The sequence below is a fragment of the Neomonachus schauinslandi genome, chromosome 12, assembly GCF_002201575.2.
Source record: "Neomonachus schauinslandi chromosome 12, ASM220157v2, whole genome shotgun sequence".
Taxonomy (NCBI): Eukaryota; Metazoa; Chordata; class Mammalia; order Carnivora; family Phocidae; genus Neomonachus; species Neomonachus schauinslandi.
Window position 1 is genome coordinate 60,460,679 of NC_058414.1, and position 14,960 is coordinate 60,475,638.

The following is a 14,960-nucleotide window of genomic DNA, read 5'->3' on the forward strand; positions in this document are numbered from 1 at the left end:
AAGATACTCACTGGACTTGAGAAAAGAGTGGGGAACATTAGTGAAACCCTTAACACAGAGATAAAAAAAAGAACCAATCAGAGATCAAGAACACAATAAATGAAATAAGAAATACACTAGATGGAATAAGTAGCAGGCTAAAAGTAGAGGAATGATTTAATGAACTGGAAGACAGAGTAATGGAAAGTAACCAAGCTGAGCAAAGGAGAGGAAAGAAAATCATGCAAACTAAGAATAGTCTTAGGGAACAACAACAAACAAAACCCAAACCCAGCAAAAGGAAGGAAATAATAAAGAATAGAACAAAAACAAATAATATAGAAACTAAAAAAAACAGGGCGCGTAGGCAGCTCAGTCGGTTAAGCATCTACCTTTGGCTCAGGTCATGATCCCAGGGTCCTGGGATTGAGCCCCGCATTGGGCTCCCTGCTCAGCGGGGAGCCTGCTTCTCCCTCTACCCTTCCCCCTCTGCTTGTGCTCTCTCACTCTCTCTCTCAAATAAATAAGTAAAATCTTAAAAAAAAAAACCAAAACAATCTCATTTACAATTGCACCAAAAACAACAAAATATCTAGGAATAAACTTAACCAAAGAGGTGAAAGACCTCAACAAAACAAAAAAACAAAAAACGCAGAGGTGGAAGACTGAAAACTATAAAACACTGATGAAAGAAATTCAAGACAATGAGAAGAAATGGAATGACATTCCATGTTCATGGGTTGGAAGAACAAATATTGTTAAAATGTCCATACTACCCAGAGCAATAGACACATTTAATGCATACCTATTAAAATATCAACATTTTTCACAGAATAGAATAAGCAATCCTAAAATTTGTATGGAACCATAAAAGACCCCCAATAGCCAAAGCAATCTTGAAAAAGAAAAGCAAAGCTGGAGGCATCACAATTCCAGACTTCACATTATATTACAAAGTGGTAATAATCAAAACAATATGGTCCTGGCATAAAAATAAACACATAGATCAATGGAGTAGAACAGAAAATCCAGAAATAAACCCACAATGATATGGTCAATTCATCTTTGATAGAGAAGGAATGAATATCCAAAGGGAAAAAAAGATAGTCTCTTCAACAAATGGTATTGGGAAAACTGGACAGCTAGATGCAAAAGAATGAAACTAGATGACTTTCTTTCATCATGCACAAAAATAAACTCAAAATGGATTAAAGACCTAAATGTGAGACCTAAAACCATAAAAATCATAGAAGAGCACAGGTAGTAATCTCTCTGAAATCGTCTGTAGCAACATTTTTCTAGATATGTATCCTGAGGCAAAGGAAATAAATGCAAAAATAAATTATTGAGACTACATCAAAATAAAGTTTCTGCACAGCAAAGGAAACAATCAACAAAACTAAAAGGCAACCTACTGAATGGGAGAAGACAGTCGCAAATGACATATCTGATAAAGGGTTAGTATTCAAAATATATAAAGAACTGATACAACTCAATACCTAAAAACCAAATAATCCAATTAAAAAATGGGCAGAAGATATACAAATGGCCAATAGACACAAGGAAAGATGCTCAACATCACTTATCATCAGGGAAATACAAATCAAAACCACAATGAGCTATCATCTCACACCTGTTAGAATGGCTAAAATCAAAAATACAAGAAAAAACAAGTGTTGATGAGAATGTGGAGAAAAAGGAACCCTCTTGCACTGTTGGTGGGAATGCAAACCGGTGTAGCCACTGTGGAAAACAGGATGGAGCTTCCTCAAAAAATTAAAAATAGAACTACCTTACCATCCAGTAATCACACTATTGGGTATTTACCCCCAAAATACAAAAACACTAATACAAAGGGATACATGCACCCCTATGTTTATTTTTTTTAAGATTTATTTATTTATTTATTTGAGATAGAGAGAGAGAGCATGAGTGGGGGGCGGGGAGGGGCATGGGGAGAGGGAGAAGCAGACTCCCCGCTGAGCAGGGAGCCTAATGTGGGACACGATCCCAGGACCCTGGGATCATGATCTGAGTCGAAGGCAAATGCTTAACCGACTGAGCCACCCAGGTGCCTCACCCCTACGTTTACTGCAGCATTATTTACAATAGCCAAATTATGCAAGCAGCCCAAGTATCCATCGATAGATGAATGGATAAAGAAGATGTGAGGGATATATCTACAATGGAATATTATTCAGCTATAAAAAGAGTGAAATCTTGCCATTTGCAACAACATGGATGGAGCTAGAGAGCATAATGGTAAGTAAAATAAGTCTGTCAGAGAAACACAAATACCACATGATCTCACTCATATTTGGAATTTAAGAAACAAAACAAATGAGCTAAAAAAAAAAAAGAGAGAGAGAGAAACTGAGCTTCATTAAGTTATACGTTAAAACTGCCTCTGCCCCCAGCTCACATTCTGGTCCTCTATTCAGTAGCTGTGTGACCATGGTCAAGTTATTTATATCTCAGCGCTCTGAATCTTGAACCTATAAAATGGGAATTATTAAAGAGTCTATCTTATTGGATTGTGAATAAATTTACAGGAGATAAACTGGAATGCTAACTTGTACATAGTATGCCCTCAATGAATATAATCTATTATTATTGTCTTGTAGATGTAGTTTCCCAAGGGAAACCACTTAGGAAATTCTGCTAAGGGCCATGTGGACCTATTGAAGTGTCCTGAGCAGAGAAGCAAAATGTACAGCTTTGTCTTTTAGAAATAATCACTGAGGCAGCAGTAGCAAGGATGAACTGGAGGGGGGAAAACAGATTTGGAGACTAGAGCTGGGATTGTCCTCATGTGAAAATCGATGAGACATTATTGATCTAAAGAATTGAAAATACATATAGAAGTAGATTCAAAATATACAGAATTTGAATGTTTTAATAACAATGTAAATAAGAGTATATGTGAACATTAAAATTGTTTTTCATCTTTAAAAATATTAAATTCAAAATTACCTATTAAATGAAGCCAAATAAAGATGGTGATTAATGTCAAATCTTGAAATAAAAGTTTTAAAAACACAAATGGTTTAATACTGCAGAAGGTTCTTCTGCACCTGCCCTGCTTATGCTCAGCTGTTAGTACTTCTCCAGAACCACAAATTGGAACAAGAAGAGAATATGGACTTCCATAGTACTGGGAAAGGCAACTTCATTCTGGTGAGCCTGTCTACTCTCCTAAGCTCCTGGGGTGATCACAGGGAAGGTGTGTATGGTTGGCTCTAATAGATGTCATCAAACAGTTCATTAATGCAGCTGTGTGGGACAGACAGTCCCAGAGCCTCACTTGCCATTTTCCATCATTTTAATTTTAGACATTCTGGGGGGTGTGCGCAATGCTATTTCTATAACCAACACTTTCTTTATTTTTCTATTCTCTCTCTGGAAAGGGAATCCAGCTTTGCCTGCCAACCCACCTTTGGGGCAGAAGGGAGGGAGGAAGCCATCTCTGGAGGGTAGCCAGCTGAGACCCAAGCACAAGAGGGCAGGTCTCCTGGGGCAAGGCCACGCAGGAGGAAATCGCGGGCACCTGGATTCTCAGCTCCACTTCCCTGCATTATCTTTTTTCCTAGTCTTTCCTCCTCTCTTTGCCTCTTGCCTTTCCTCATGTCCGCTGGTTCAAATCCTGCTCGCCCTACAAAGGTTGCTTAGAACTCACCTTTTCAAAAAAAGACCCTCACCTCTCCTCCGCCTTTCCCCAGCTATTTTCTTGAAGTCGGTAAGGCATGGGTGTGTTAAGATGGGCAAATCATTAACCTCTTTTGTTTCTTCATACGAGGAGCATGAGAGCTTGAGCAACATTGAGGCTACGTCCCTGAGTTGATGTGATATGAGCCTTTAAGGCTCCGGAGCGCACGAACACAAACAGAAGTGTGTATTCCCGTGGGTGAGACCGAGTGTCAGTGCCCAAAGCCTACGCTTTGACGGTCCTTGTGCATCTCAGTCTGCAGGTCTCGGATGGGGCTGCGTCCGGGAGTGTCCACCCTGGGGTGGCCAGGCTCATCTTTGTGCAAGTCTGTTGGCGGGGTGTTACCTGAGATCCCGCAGCCCTCCCAGGCGCCCAAGGTGGAGCGAGCCCTCTGGAGTCTCTGAAGGACTGCGGGTTCTGTGTCGAATCTGCCGGTCGCCGCGTCGCGGGGTGGGGAATGTGCGGCTGCGCGCGCGCCGCGGCGTTTACGCGGCGATTTCATCATGCTCCCGGCCGGGCCGCGCGCGCCGCTTCCGCCGCCGCCCGCTCCGGACCGCCCAGGCCCGCCCGCTCATGCACTCTCTGCGCTCGGCGCTGCTTAGAGCCGCCCGCGCCGCGCTGCTGCTGTCGCTGCCCTCCCGGCTCCCGGCCCGGCCTCCGCTCCCACCCTGTCGGCCCCTCAGTGCCCGCGCCCGGAGCTCATTCCCCGCCGCCGCCTCGCGGAGCAGCATGGACGGCGCCGGGGCTGAGGAGGTGCTAGCCCCTCTCAGGCTTGCCGTGCGCCAGCAGGTACTGGCATTCTGCGCCTCCCCTGGGCCCCGGGCTCTCCTCCCCTTGGTCTGCTCTCCGTCATCCTCTCTCCTCCTCGGGCACCCGTCCACCGCGCCGGTTACCCCTCTCCTTCATCCGCTGGAAGCCCTTGGTTTCCTGGTATCTTCCTCGCCTCCCCCACTTTGGACTCCAGTCCCCGCGTGCGTCGGCCACCTTCCTTGCCGTGGACCCGCGTCCTAGCTTATCCTTGGGTGACTCCCTCGGATCCCCTCCGACATCCTGCGTCCCTCCCTTCGCGATCTGCTCTCCTTTCCCAGTCGTTGTTAATGTCTGCGCCTCTCCTCTCTCCGTTGGGGCTGGGATCTGTGACCCTTGGTTACTCCTCCTGGCCTACCTCAGTATCCTCAACTTCATTTTTCCAGTCTCTGCGGTGTTCTTTGTGTCACCCGGCTGGCGAGGTTCCTAATTCTTCCCGGTCAGGGGCGAAGCTGTCGGTTCTGTCTTCTTACGGCTGGACTATTTTAAAATCTTCAGAATGCTTTGCATAGTGTTTCCTCCTTGACACCTTCCTTCATTCAGTGCTTAGTTAGCCAGATGATCGGCTGAGAAAATAAAAAGTTGAAACGTGGATGTGAGAGGGTGTTTGAACTTCTTTTTCTAATCATGATGTGAGTTCATTGTCCTTCGCTCATCGTCCTTCGCTCACTCCTGTCATCTTCTTTGCGTTCCCAAAAGACTATTTGGAGTGAGTGAGCTTTCAGATCGTAAACCTGGGAAACTGGAAATGTTCCTTAGTTACTGGGTGAAGTCAGCCATCCTCTGTATGGAACATTTTGAAATTTGATTTTGGGGTAGGGAGGGAAGTTTCATGGGCTGGAGGGCTTGGTGATTTAATACAGGCCTCCTTTACCTAGGGCACGGCATGAATGTTAGAATTTAGAGAAGATAAGGAAAATGATTAGCTCAAGTGGATTCTCACATCCAGTCAGGCAACGCCAAAAGCTTGGAATAGGACCCGGGTGTCTGTGACCTAGTAGTAAACACCAAATGGGCTTCTTCGGCACCGGTGCCTGATGCAATAACTTGCCTTAGCTACGGAGGGTGGAACCCTGCCTCAGAAATAATTCATTGGGGCAGAGTTGCCAAAAATTAAGCAAATGCTGCCACTTTGTAATGTCTACTTCTCTCCAGTTTGAGCCTGATTCAGTAGTGTTTCGTTTTGAAATTTCACTATAGGCTTAATTTTTTCTTATTTATTATTGGTATTTGTTGGTATTATTCTGTCTCCCTCCACCCACCCTACCCAAAGAAAATTAGGTGTGGTTCTTTGTCCTTTCTGTAACTCTCAATTTTTTCCCCCATATCCTTTACTTGAGGAGGGAGAATACATCTAATTTGGAAAAACACGCACCCAAACCCCTCCCTCTGCCACGTTAGCCTGAAACTGCAGTGCAGATTATCCATGTGTAGTAAGACTGTGGAACTAGTTAACTGAAGTAAACTTTGATCCTGGAACAGCCTTCTGATGTGATTACTATTTAGTGTATTGTTTATGTTGGCTTGGGTTTTTTGTTTTGTTTTGGTACTTTTAAGATTTTTTTTCTGAAGATATAAGTTCTAGTTCTTTTTCTATTTCTCCAGGACCACATTTATCAGTTAGCTATCTGGAACCTTGAATCACACAGATTCCAGTGTCAGCTGGAAGGGAATTTAAAGATCATCTGGTTAAAGCTCTCTTTTTGCTTATGAGGAAATGAGACACATCGTCACATCTATCCATTTGACATATTTCCATTGTGAAGTTTGTGCAATTGAAGACATTCTTGGAGTGGGATTTTTAAGGCGCTTAACAACTGGTCTTGTTAGTGGCATCTGTTTTATATAAATATGCTAATCTGCTTGACTACGTGGATGCTGTTGCTTTTAAAGGTTTGGCTTGTTGATGGACTGAAATGAATTTTCCCCGTGGCATATTCTTAGTTATTTCCTGGAGAACTAGTTATGGAACTTGTAGGAGGGCTTCAGAGCATCTAGAAAACACATTAGTTGTTTGATCAAGGGCACACTGGGGCACTTGAGGTATGTATGTATGTATGTATGTATTTATTTATTTTATTTATTTTTAAGTAATCTCCACCCCCAGCTTAGGGATCAAACTCAGGACCCTCAATTGCACCCCAGGGCAATTGAGTTTTTTTAAAAAGTTGGGAATTGGGGCATCTGGGTGGCTCAGTCGGTTAAGCATCCGACTCGGTTTCTGCTCAGGGTCATGATCTCAGGATCGTGGAATCAAGCCCTGTGTCAAGCTCCATGCTCACTGGGGAGTCTGCTTAAGATTCTCTTCCTGTCCCTCTGCCCCTCCCCTGCTTGTGCTTTCACTCTCGCTCTAAAATAAATAAATCTTTAAAAAAAATATAATAAAAAAATGTTATTTAAAAAAAAGAGTTGGGAATAAGAACAGTGTGGCCAGCCTTCATTTTGCCAAATAAGAGTAAGTCAAAAACTAGTATAATCCTCACAATACCATCTACTTTCCTCTTTTATTTTATAAAGGAAAGGATATTTTAATACAAAAAAAGCAGGTTATAACTCGAAAGAAAGAGCAGTCCTTTTTTTTTTTTTTTTAAGATTTATTTATTTTAAAGATTTTATTTATCCATTTGACAGAGAGAGCCCAAGCAGGGGGAGCTGCAGGCAGAGAGGGAGAAGCAGGCTCCCTGCTGAGCAAAGATTCCCAGGACTCTGGGATCATGACCTGAGCCGAAGGCAGACACTTAACTGACTGAGCCACCAAGGTGCCCCAAGATTTTATTTTTAAGTAATCTCTACACCCAAGGTGGGGGCTTGAACATACAACTCTTAGATTAAGAGTTGCATGCTCTACCACCTGAACCAGCCAGGTGCCCCAATTTTTTTTAAAAAGCTGTCTTTTATTATTTTATTTTTAATTTTTTAAAAAATTAATTTTTAGGGTGCCTGGGTGGCTTAGTTGGTTAAGCGACTGCCTTCGGCTCGGGTCATGATCCTGGAGTCCTGGGATCGAGTCCCACATCGGGCTCCCTGCTTAGCAGGGAGTCTGCTTCTCCCTCTGACCCTCCCCCCTCTTGTGCTCTCTTTCTCTCTCATTCTCTCTCAAATAAATAAATAAAATCTTTAAAAAAATAAAAAATAAAAATTGAATTTTTATTCAGCTTTTTTATATTTAATAGGTTTAGTTTTGGAAAAAAGATCTAATACAGTGTCTTTTTTTTCCTTTTACCATGTGTTGGAAAAACCTCTGTCTTGGAGTATCTTGTTTGGGAACAGTTGCTGTAGGGCAGTGGTTCTCTGGTCTTCAAACCCTTGGAGGTCTTCAAAGTCAAAGCCATTTTCATAATGAAATTGAGATGTTATTTTCACTTTTTACTGTGTTATTTGCACAGAAGATATAAAAATCATGGTGGCTAACTGCCTGCCCTTAGAACTAAACACACGAGGACACCACATCATACTCTGTCATATCCTAAAAGTTAAAAAAAAAAAAAAAAGTTTTGCTTTAGAGTGTCCTTGATGGGGCAGCAAAAATTATTAATTTTATTAAATCCAGACCTTTGTACACCTTTTTAGTGTTCTGTGTGACAAAATGGGAAATACACGTAAAGCATACGGAAATATGATGATTGTCTCAGGAAAAACATCTGTATGATTGTTTGAGTTGCAAGCTGAACTACCTGCTTATTTTCATGGAACACTATTTGTAAAATTCAGTTTTGGCTACTGGGCATTCATTTTCTGAAATATGAGTGAAGAGCGCCTGTCATTTCAAGAAAACAACTGATAGTATTTATAGCCAATAATAAAATCAGGCTTTTGGTTAATTTTAGAGTTTTGGAAACATTATCTGCTGCATGAACTAGACAGCTTCACAGTATTTACAGACTTTTCTGATGGGATGAGTAGTGATACTAACAAATGTACTTTTTTTGATATAGTGTAATAAGTGGGTCAGTATCTAGAAGATTTACATAACTCAGTATTTTCCGTATGACAATGCCTGATGTTATGGAATCAAATATTGGTAAAAGATTTATTCAGAGTCTAAAATACATTAATAGATTTAATGTAATGGTATAAAAAGTTCATTGGTATAGTTTCCAATTCCACATTGCTATTAACTTTTATGAAATAACCTTTAAGAAACTACCACTTGGGGCACCTGGGTGGCTCAGTTGGTTAAGCGACTGCCTTCGGCTCAGGTCATGATTCTGGAGTCCCTGATCCTGGAGTCCCTGGATCGAGTCCCGCATCGGGCTCCCTGCTCGGCGGGGAGTCTGCTTCTCCCTCTGACCCTCGCCCCTCTCATGTGCTCTCTCTCTCAAATAAATAAATAAAATCTTTAAAAAAAAAAAAAAAGAAACTACCACTTGTCAGAATTTGGGTATAGTCTAAAAAAAGAATATCCACAACTATTTGAAAAATCTTTTAAAATTCTCCCTTTTCTAACTTGTGGTATTCTTTGTATACTTCACCATTAAAATGCTATATTGCAAGAGAGGCAGATATGCAAATCTAGCTGTCTTCTATTAAGCTAGAAATTAAGGGATTTGCAAAATTATAAAACCTTTTCTCACTACTTTTTGTTTTGTTTTGGAAAATACAATTATTTTCACAGAAATGTTATTTTTATGCACATTGGCACATATTGAGCTTTTATTGTTATTGAAATGAATTAATATTTTAAAATTTGCATTTTAATTTCTAATATAGTAAAAATTGGTAGAAATAACCCACAATAACAAAAACTTTTTGGGATTCTCAGTAATTCTTAACAGTATAAAGAGGTTCTAAGGCCAAGAAGTTGTAGAACTGATGTTTTCGGGGAATGGAAGTGTCTGATTTATATGAAGACAGATTTGGGCTCTTGTTTGGAATGTAGCCCCCAGAAGCTCCCATTTCCCCAGCCTGTTTTACCCTTTATAGCTCAGTGTTTTCTCTTATCCTCTCATTGTCTCCACTTTCTTATTTCTCATTTCATTCCTTTATCCACTGCCCTCTGCCCTTGGCCTCTACTACTGCCCTTTCCTGGTACCCTAAAGGGTACTTTTCAATAATCATCATTTCACCTATCTTCAGCATTTAATTGTGTTGATCATACTCTCCTGTCAAGAATGCCACCCCCCCCCCCCCCCCCCCCCCCTTTTTAAAAAAAGGGGGGGGTATTTTTTCTCAAGGTCCCAGTGCAAACAGGATCTGTTGAGATGACTTTCACTTGATCTGGAGGTTTAGGGAGGAAGTGGTGTAGAGATTTGGTTATGTATTTTCAGTATCATTGCTTGGAATTAAGAGGTCACTGAAATGATTTAGGTGGATATAACTTGATGCTCTAACAAAGTAATTAGTATGGAAAAAAATAACCAAGAAAGACTTTTTTTTTTTTTAAACCTGTAGTAAAATTTAATAATTGTCAAAACCGGAGAGGTTTTGCAGAATTGCTAAATGGGCTTTCTTTATACCCTGGCGTATTTTTGTGTTGATGCATCTAGTAATAAAAGTGTAGGCTGTAGGGTGCCTGGGTGGCTCAGTCGGTTAAGCGTCCAACTCTTGATTTCGGTTCAGGTCATGATCTCAGGGTCCAGGGATCCAGCCCTGTGTCAGGCTCTGCGCTCAGTGGGGAGTCTGCTTGAGATTCTCTCCCTCCCTCTCTGTCTGCCCCTCCCCTCCCCCCAGCTCTCTCTGCCTCTCTCTCAAATAAATAAATAAATCTTTAAAAAAAAAGTGTAGGCTCTGAAGTTATATTTCCAGAGTTTGGATCTGACTCCACTGTCTCCTAGCTGGTGATGTTCAGCAAATTATTTAACCTTTCTGTAGCCAAACTTCTTCATCTGTAATACGGGAATGGAGTTATAAACATTAAAATGAGATAGTTCATGTGAAGTGCTGAGAATGCTGCCCACTGTGCATATAGTAAGCTCTTGCTAAAATGTTAGATATTGTTCTGAGATGATTGTGGCTTACTGGGGGTACTAGTTTTACCAAACCATTGCTGGCATGGAGCTCACATTTTCTTGTGATTGCCAGTTTGAAAACATTTTGCACCTTTAGGAGAGGATTGATGTCTTCTGAATTTGGTGAGATGGGGTGCTAGAAAAGCATTTTTAATGGTTTCTTGGGAGGTCTTTTGTAATGATTTACCATGTGAAATGCCAATGGTAGGAATAGATGTGTGAATAATATTACTTGTGTTTCAGTATTTCAAATTTTCTTTTGCTGTGATTGGGAAGACACAGATGAAACTCGTATCTTGGTAGTAGTGAGAAGACTTAGGGTGAAGAGCCTTGGATTTTTCTCTGCTTTGATTTTCTGGACTAAGAGTACCCATTAAAGCTCTTGCTTAATCCACAAGGGGGAAAGGAAAAGTTTATGAAGTTTTTGTCAATAATTATAAAACATTGGGGAATCTGAGATGAACTCAATCATAACAGGATTCTTCTACCTACGTGTATGTAAAGCTAGGTGAGGAAATGTTTTCTTGTTGGTTTTTCTTGGCTGGCTGAATATGCACCATGATATATATGAAGGATCCATGAAGAAGATCCCTTGGAATGATTTCTCATCTAATAGCTACTCTGCTTTATAATCATAGGCTCTTAGTTCTAATATATGTCTTTATGGTAGGAATTTATCCACGGACTAAGCTGCTGCTTTTTTTTTTTTTTAAAGATTTTATTTATTTATTTGACAGAGAGAGACACAGCGAGAGAGGGAACACAAGCAGGGGGAGTGGGAGAGGGAGAAGCAGGCTTCCCGCTGAGCAGGGAGCCCGATGTGGGGCTCGATCCCAGGACCCTGGGATCATGACCTGAGCCGAAGGCAGGCGCCTAACGACTGAGCCACCCAGGCGCCCCAGGGACTAAGCTTTTTAAGGATAATTTAGAGATATTGATGATATTTCATGTCAGTTTTATTCAGCGCACACACACATACATGCAAACACAACCCAAAATATAGTTGAGCAGTGAAGAAAGAAGGAAGAAAAATAATTAGATATTAGGACTGTTTAAGTACCTTCATTCCATGTTTAGATTACCTCCAATTCTTTTGTTTTCAGGATTGGATCATTATAAATCATGGTTTAATTATTCTATTATTCAGAATAAACATGATTATTTCCTTTCTTCACTGCATTTTACAGATGATTAACTCAGTGTAGGAATCCTTACTCTCACACGGTTTCTATCTATTTATTTTTAAAGATTTTCTTTATTTATTTGTCAGAGAGAGAGAGCGAGCACAAGCTGGGGGAGCAGCCGGCGGGGGGAGAGGGAGAAGCAGGCCCCGCCGAGCAAGGAGCCCGACCCAGGGTTTGATCCCAGAACCCCGGGACCATGACCTGAGCCAAAGGCAGATGCTTAATTGACTGAGACACCCAGGTGCCCCACACTGCTTCTTTTTAATAGTTGTACTGGATGTATGTGTTCTGTACCTTGATGTATGTGTTCTGTACCTGAATCTTAAAAAACAAAAAAAAAAGTTTTTCAGGGGAATTTATTTTAAATTCTTCCTGCCTTTACTGTGGCCTTGCTTGCTAGTATTCTCTGAGAAGCTTCAAAAGAAAAGGTAGATGAAGTATGTGGGAGTGCTAACCCTTGACACAGAGTGGTTAGATATCCGAAAGAACTACTTGCTTACTTCTTTCAGACATTCAAAAAGAACTACCATTTGCCTACCTCTTTTCAAAACAAAGGCTTTCACAGAATTCTTATCCTCATGAAAAAGCCCTGTTAGTGAACATTTATTTTTTTTTATTATTTATTTATTTATTTATTTATTTTAGTGAACATTTATGAGATAGGTGTTCTGATAGGTAGAGAAAAGGAGAGGAAGCACTGAGTAAAGAATAAGTCAGTAGATATTTACCTGAATACTAAGTGCTTTGTACTTTGCTAGATTTAGGTTGTGGTATCAGTCAATAAGTATTTGAGCGCCAGAATTGACATGCCAGAATTCCCATTTTTAAAGAGCATACTTTATTCTGACAGGGACAAATAAAATGCATGTAAATAAATAAGCCACTGCATTGATTGGGTGACTTCAGTTACTGTAAGTGTAATGAAGAAGCCAAAATAAAGTTAGAAGATGACTGAAGATGTTTCTTTAGCTAGAGAGGTCAGGATAATAGAATAAAAACTGCTAGTGTGATAACAGACCAGACTTATTTGCATATGATAAAGAATAAGAGGAATAACTAATTCAGTGGCTCTGAACTTTCAGACCTAGTGTCCCCTTTTACACCAGATATTTTGGAATCCACTAATGAAATTCATACAAAATATCTACAAGATCTAATTAAAGAAAAATATGTGTACACATAATGTTTTAAATGTAATACAAAGAAATAAAGTAATTTATGATAAAATAATGTGCATTTCAATATGTAAATTGTTGGGTATGAATCCACTGGAAGTCGTATGGAAGTAAGTAGATGCTCCTACCTGTACATAGATTTACACTGAGAGTAGCTGCAATGGATACACATGGATATACGTATATCCTGTTGGTTGCTCAGATACCAGACAACATTGCTGTTGGTCCCATCTTATTTTTTGTTTGTTTCAAATAATACCAACTCTCTGTAAAATTGTGAACAAAAACAGTATATAGTCTTCCTTTAAATTACATTTTCCTGGGTGCATTCTTGGAAAACTCAGTGTAAAAACTGGGAGAATACTTCTCATTACACGTAAGCAGAGTTAGGTTCCAGGTTAGATAATTATAAACATCTTTGTCACCTCCTGACCAGGACAATCTAAAGTAGAGTGCATCGCGGAAAAGAAAACTGTTAGTGAGGGGAAGTAAGCGGGAGCTTAAGAAAATGTCAGCAACAAGGGGAAAGGGTAATGACAGGTCCTTCAAAGGAACTTGGGTTTTAGAAGTAGCAAAGAAGAATCAGTTTGAAAGTGCATTGGGGAATAAGGAGGACATCTATTCCATTTCCAGCCTCTGAGGATCAAGGGATATGGGAGAAAACTCAGCCTTTAGTTGAAACATCCTTAAGGGAAGCTATTGTAAGGTTGGGATATTCACGAAGTGAATTTCATTAAGTGAAGGGAAGTGCTTTTGGATAACAGGATAAACATTATTAGTAGTATTATTATTAAATTTTTTTTAGAGAGAAAGAGCACGCACTCATGTGCAGTTGGGGAGGGGTGGAGGCAGAGGGGGAGAGAGAATCTTAAGCAGGCTTCACGCTCTGCGGGCAGCCTCACATGGGGCTCTATCTCATGAGCCTGAGATCATGACCTGAGCCGAAAGCAACAGTCAGATGCTTAACTGACTGAGCCACCCAGGTGCCCTGAGGATAAACATTATTGAAAGCATGGGGGTAGGAACAGTCACCAAATTAGGAATGCTATGTGCTTGTGAAAAGATTTACGAAGGTTGGGGAGAAATGACATGCATTAGGATAGTTTGGGGTGAACGTATCTTAGTGTAGACACTTTGGATGAGAACCAAATTGGTAATCTGTTTTAGCAATCGAGTCTACGGGGTGTGAAAGGGAGACAGTAGATTGAAATTTGAAATTGACCAGATTTTGGCAATAAAGAAGGATAACTTGATGTTTCTTATTCGGGAAATGGTAGTTTTTTTGTTGTTAACAAATAGAAAGCAATACATAGGAGAAGGAACAAGTTTAGGGCAGAGAAAAATAATTCTGTATAAACAAGTTGGGTTTGAAGTATTTGAAAAATAACTCAGCCACAACCAAGTTGGGGTGTTTTATAGCATGGTAACTATAATTTTTTGTGTGTCTACTGTTTGTTAGGTACTATTGAAAATATTCTGCTTAAATTGTTTCATTTACTCTTTTTTTTTTTTTTTAAAGATTTTATTTATTTGACAGAGACATAGCGAGAGAGGGAACACAAGCAGGGGGAGTGGGAGAGGGAGAAGCAGGATCCCCGCCGAGTAGGGAGCCCGATGCGGGTCTCGATCCCAGACCCTGGGGTCATGACTTGAGCTGAAGGCAGGTGCTTAATGACTGAGCCACTCAGGCATTCCTTATTTACTCTATAACAATTCAGTGAGGTATTGTTATCCTGATTGTACAGTTGAGGAAACAAGCTTAGAGAGGTGTCAGCTTGTTCAAAGTTTCACAATTAGCTGATCGGGAATTAAAACCCAGTCTCTAATCTCTCTCATAAGTTTATAGACTTTTCTAGATGTAGGTTTTTGTTTTGTATGTTGTTTGGATTTCATGGTGCTTCCTAAATCTGATAATTCATGTCTTTGAGCAATTATAGAAAAATTCATAGTCGTTATCTTTTCAAAATCTTACGGATTTTCTTTATTTTCTTTGAGAATTCTGGTTGGATGAATGTCAGGCTCTCTTTTTTCTGTGTCTTATTACCCTGTTTATATTTTTACATCTTTGTCTCTCTGCTCCATTCCATGGATTATGCGTGGATAATTTCTTCAGGTCTGTGCTGTAAGTCACTAATTCTCTCTTCAACTTTGATCTGCTGTG

The 14,960-nt window shown here is 40.4% G+C and overlaps 1 protein-coding gene across 2 annotated transcripts in view; it reads left to right on the plus strand.

The window, feature by feature from the left end:
• The first annotated feature begins 4,231 nt into the window (after positions 1 to 4,231).
• GARS1 (glycyl-tRNA synthetase 1) overlaps positions 4,232 to 14,960 on the plus strand; it is a 46,872-nt gene continuing 36,143 nt past the window's right edge. Inside the window, exon 1 of one of the 2 annotated variants that reach the window (XM_021689813.1) lies at positions 4,232 to 4,474. In XM_021689813.1, coding sequence (XP_021545488.1) covers positions 4,259 to 4,474 — 216 coding nt within the window. In that variant the 5' untranslated portion in view covers positions 4,232 to 4,258. Of the gene's footprint in view, positions 4,475 to 6,845; positions 6,948 to 14,960 lie in introns of those variants that run through there. The other variant, XM_021689815.2, reaches the window with a different exon arrangement.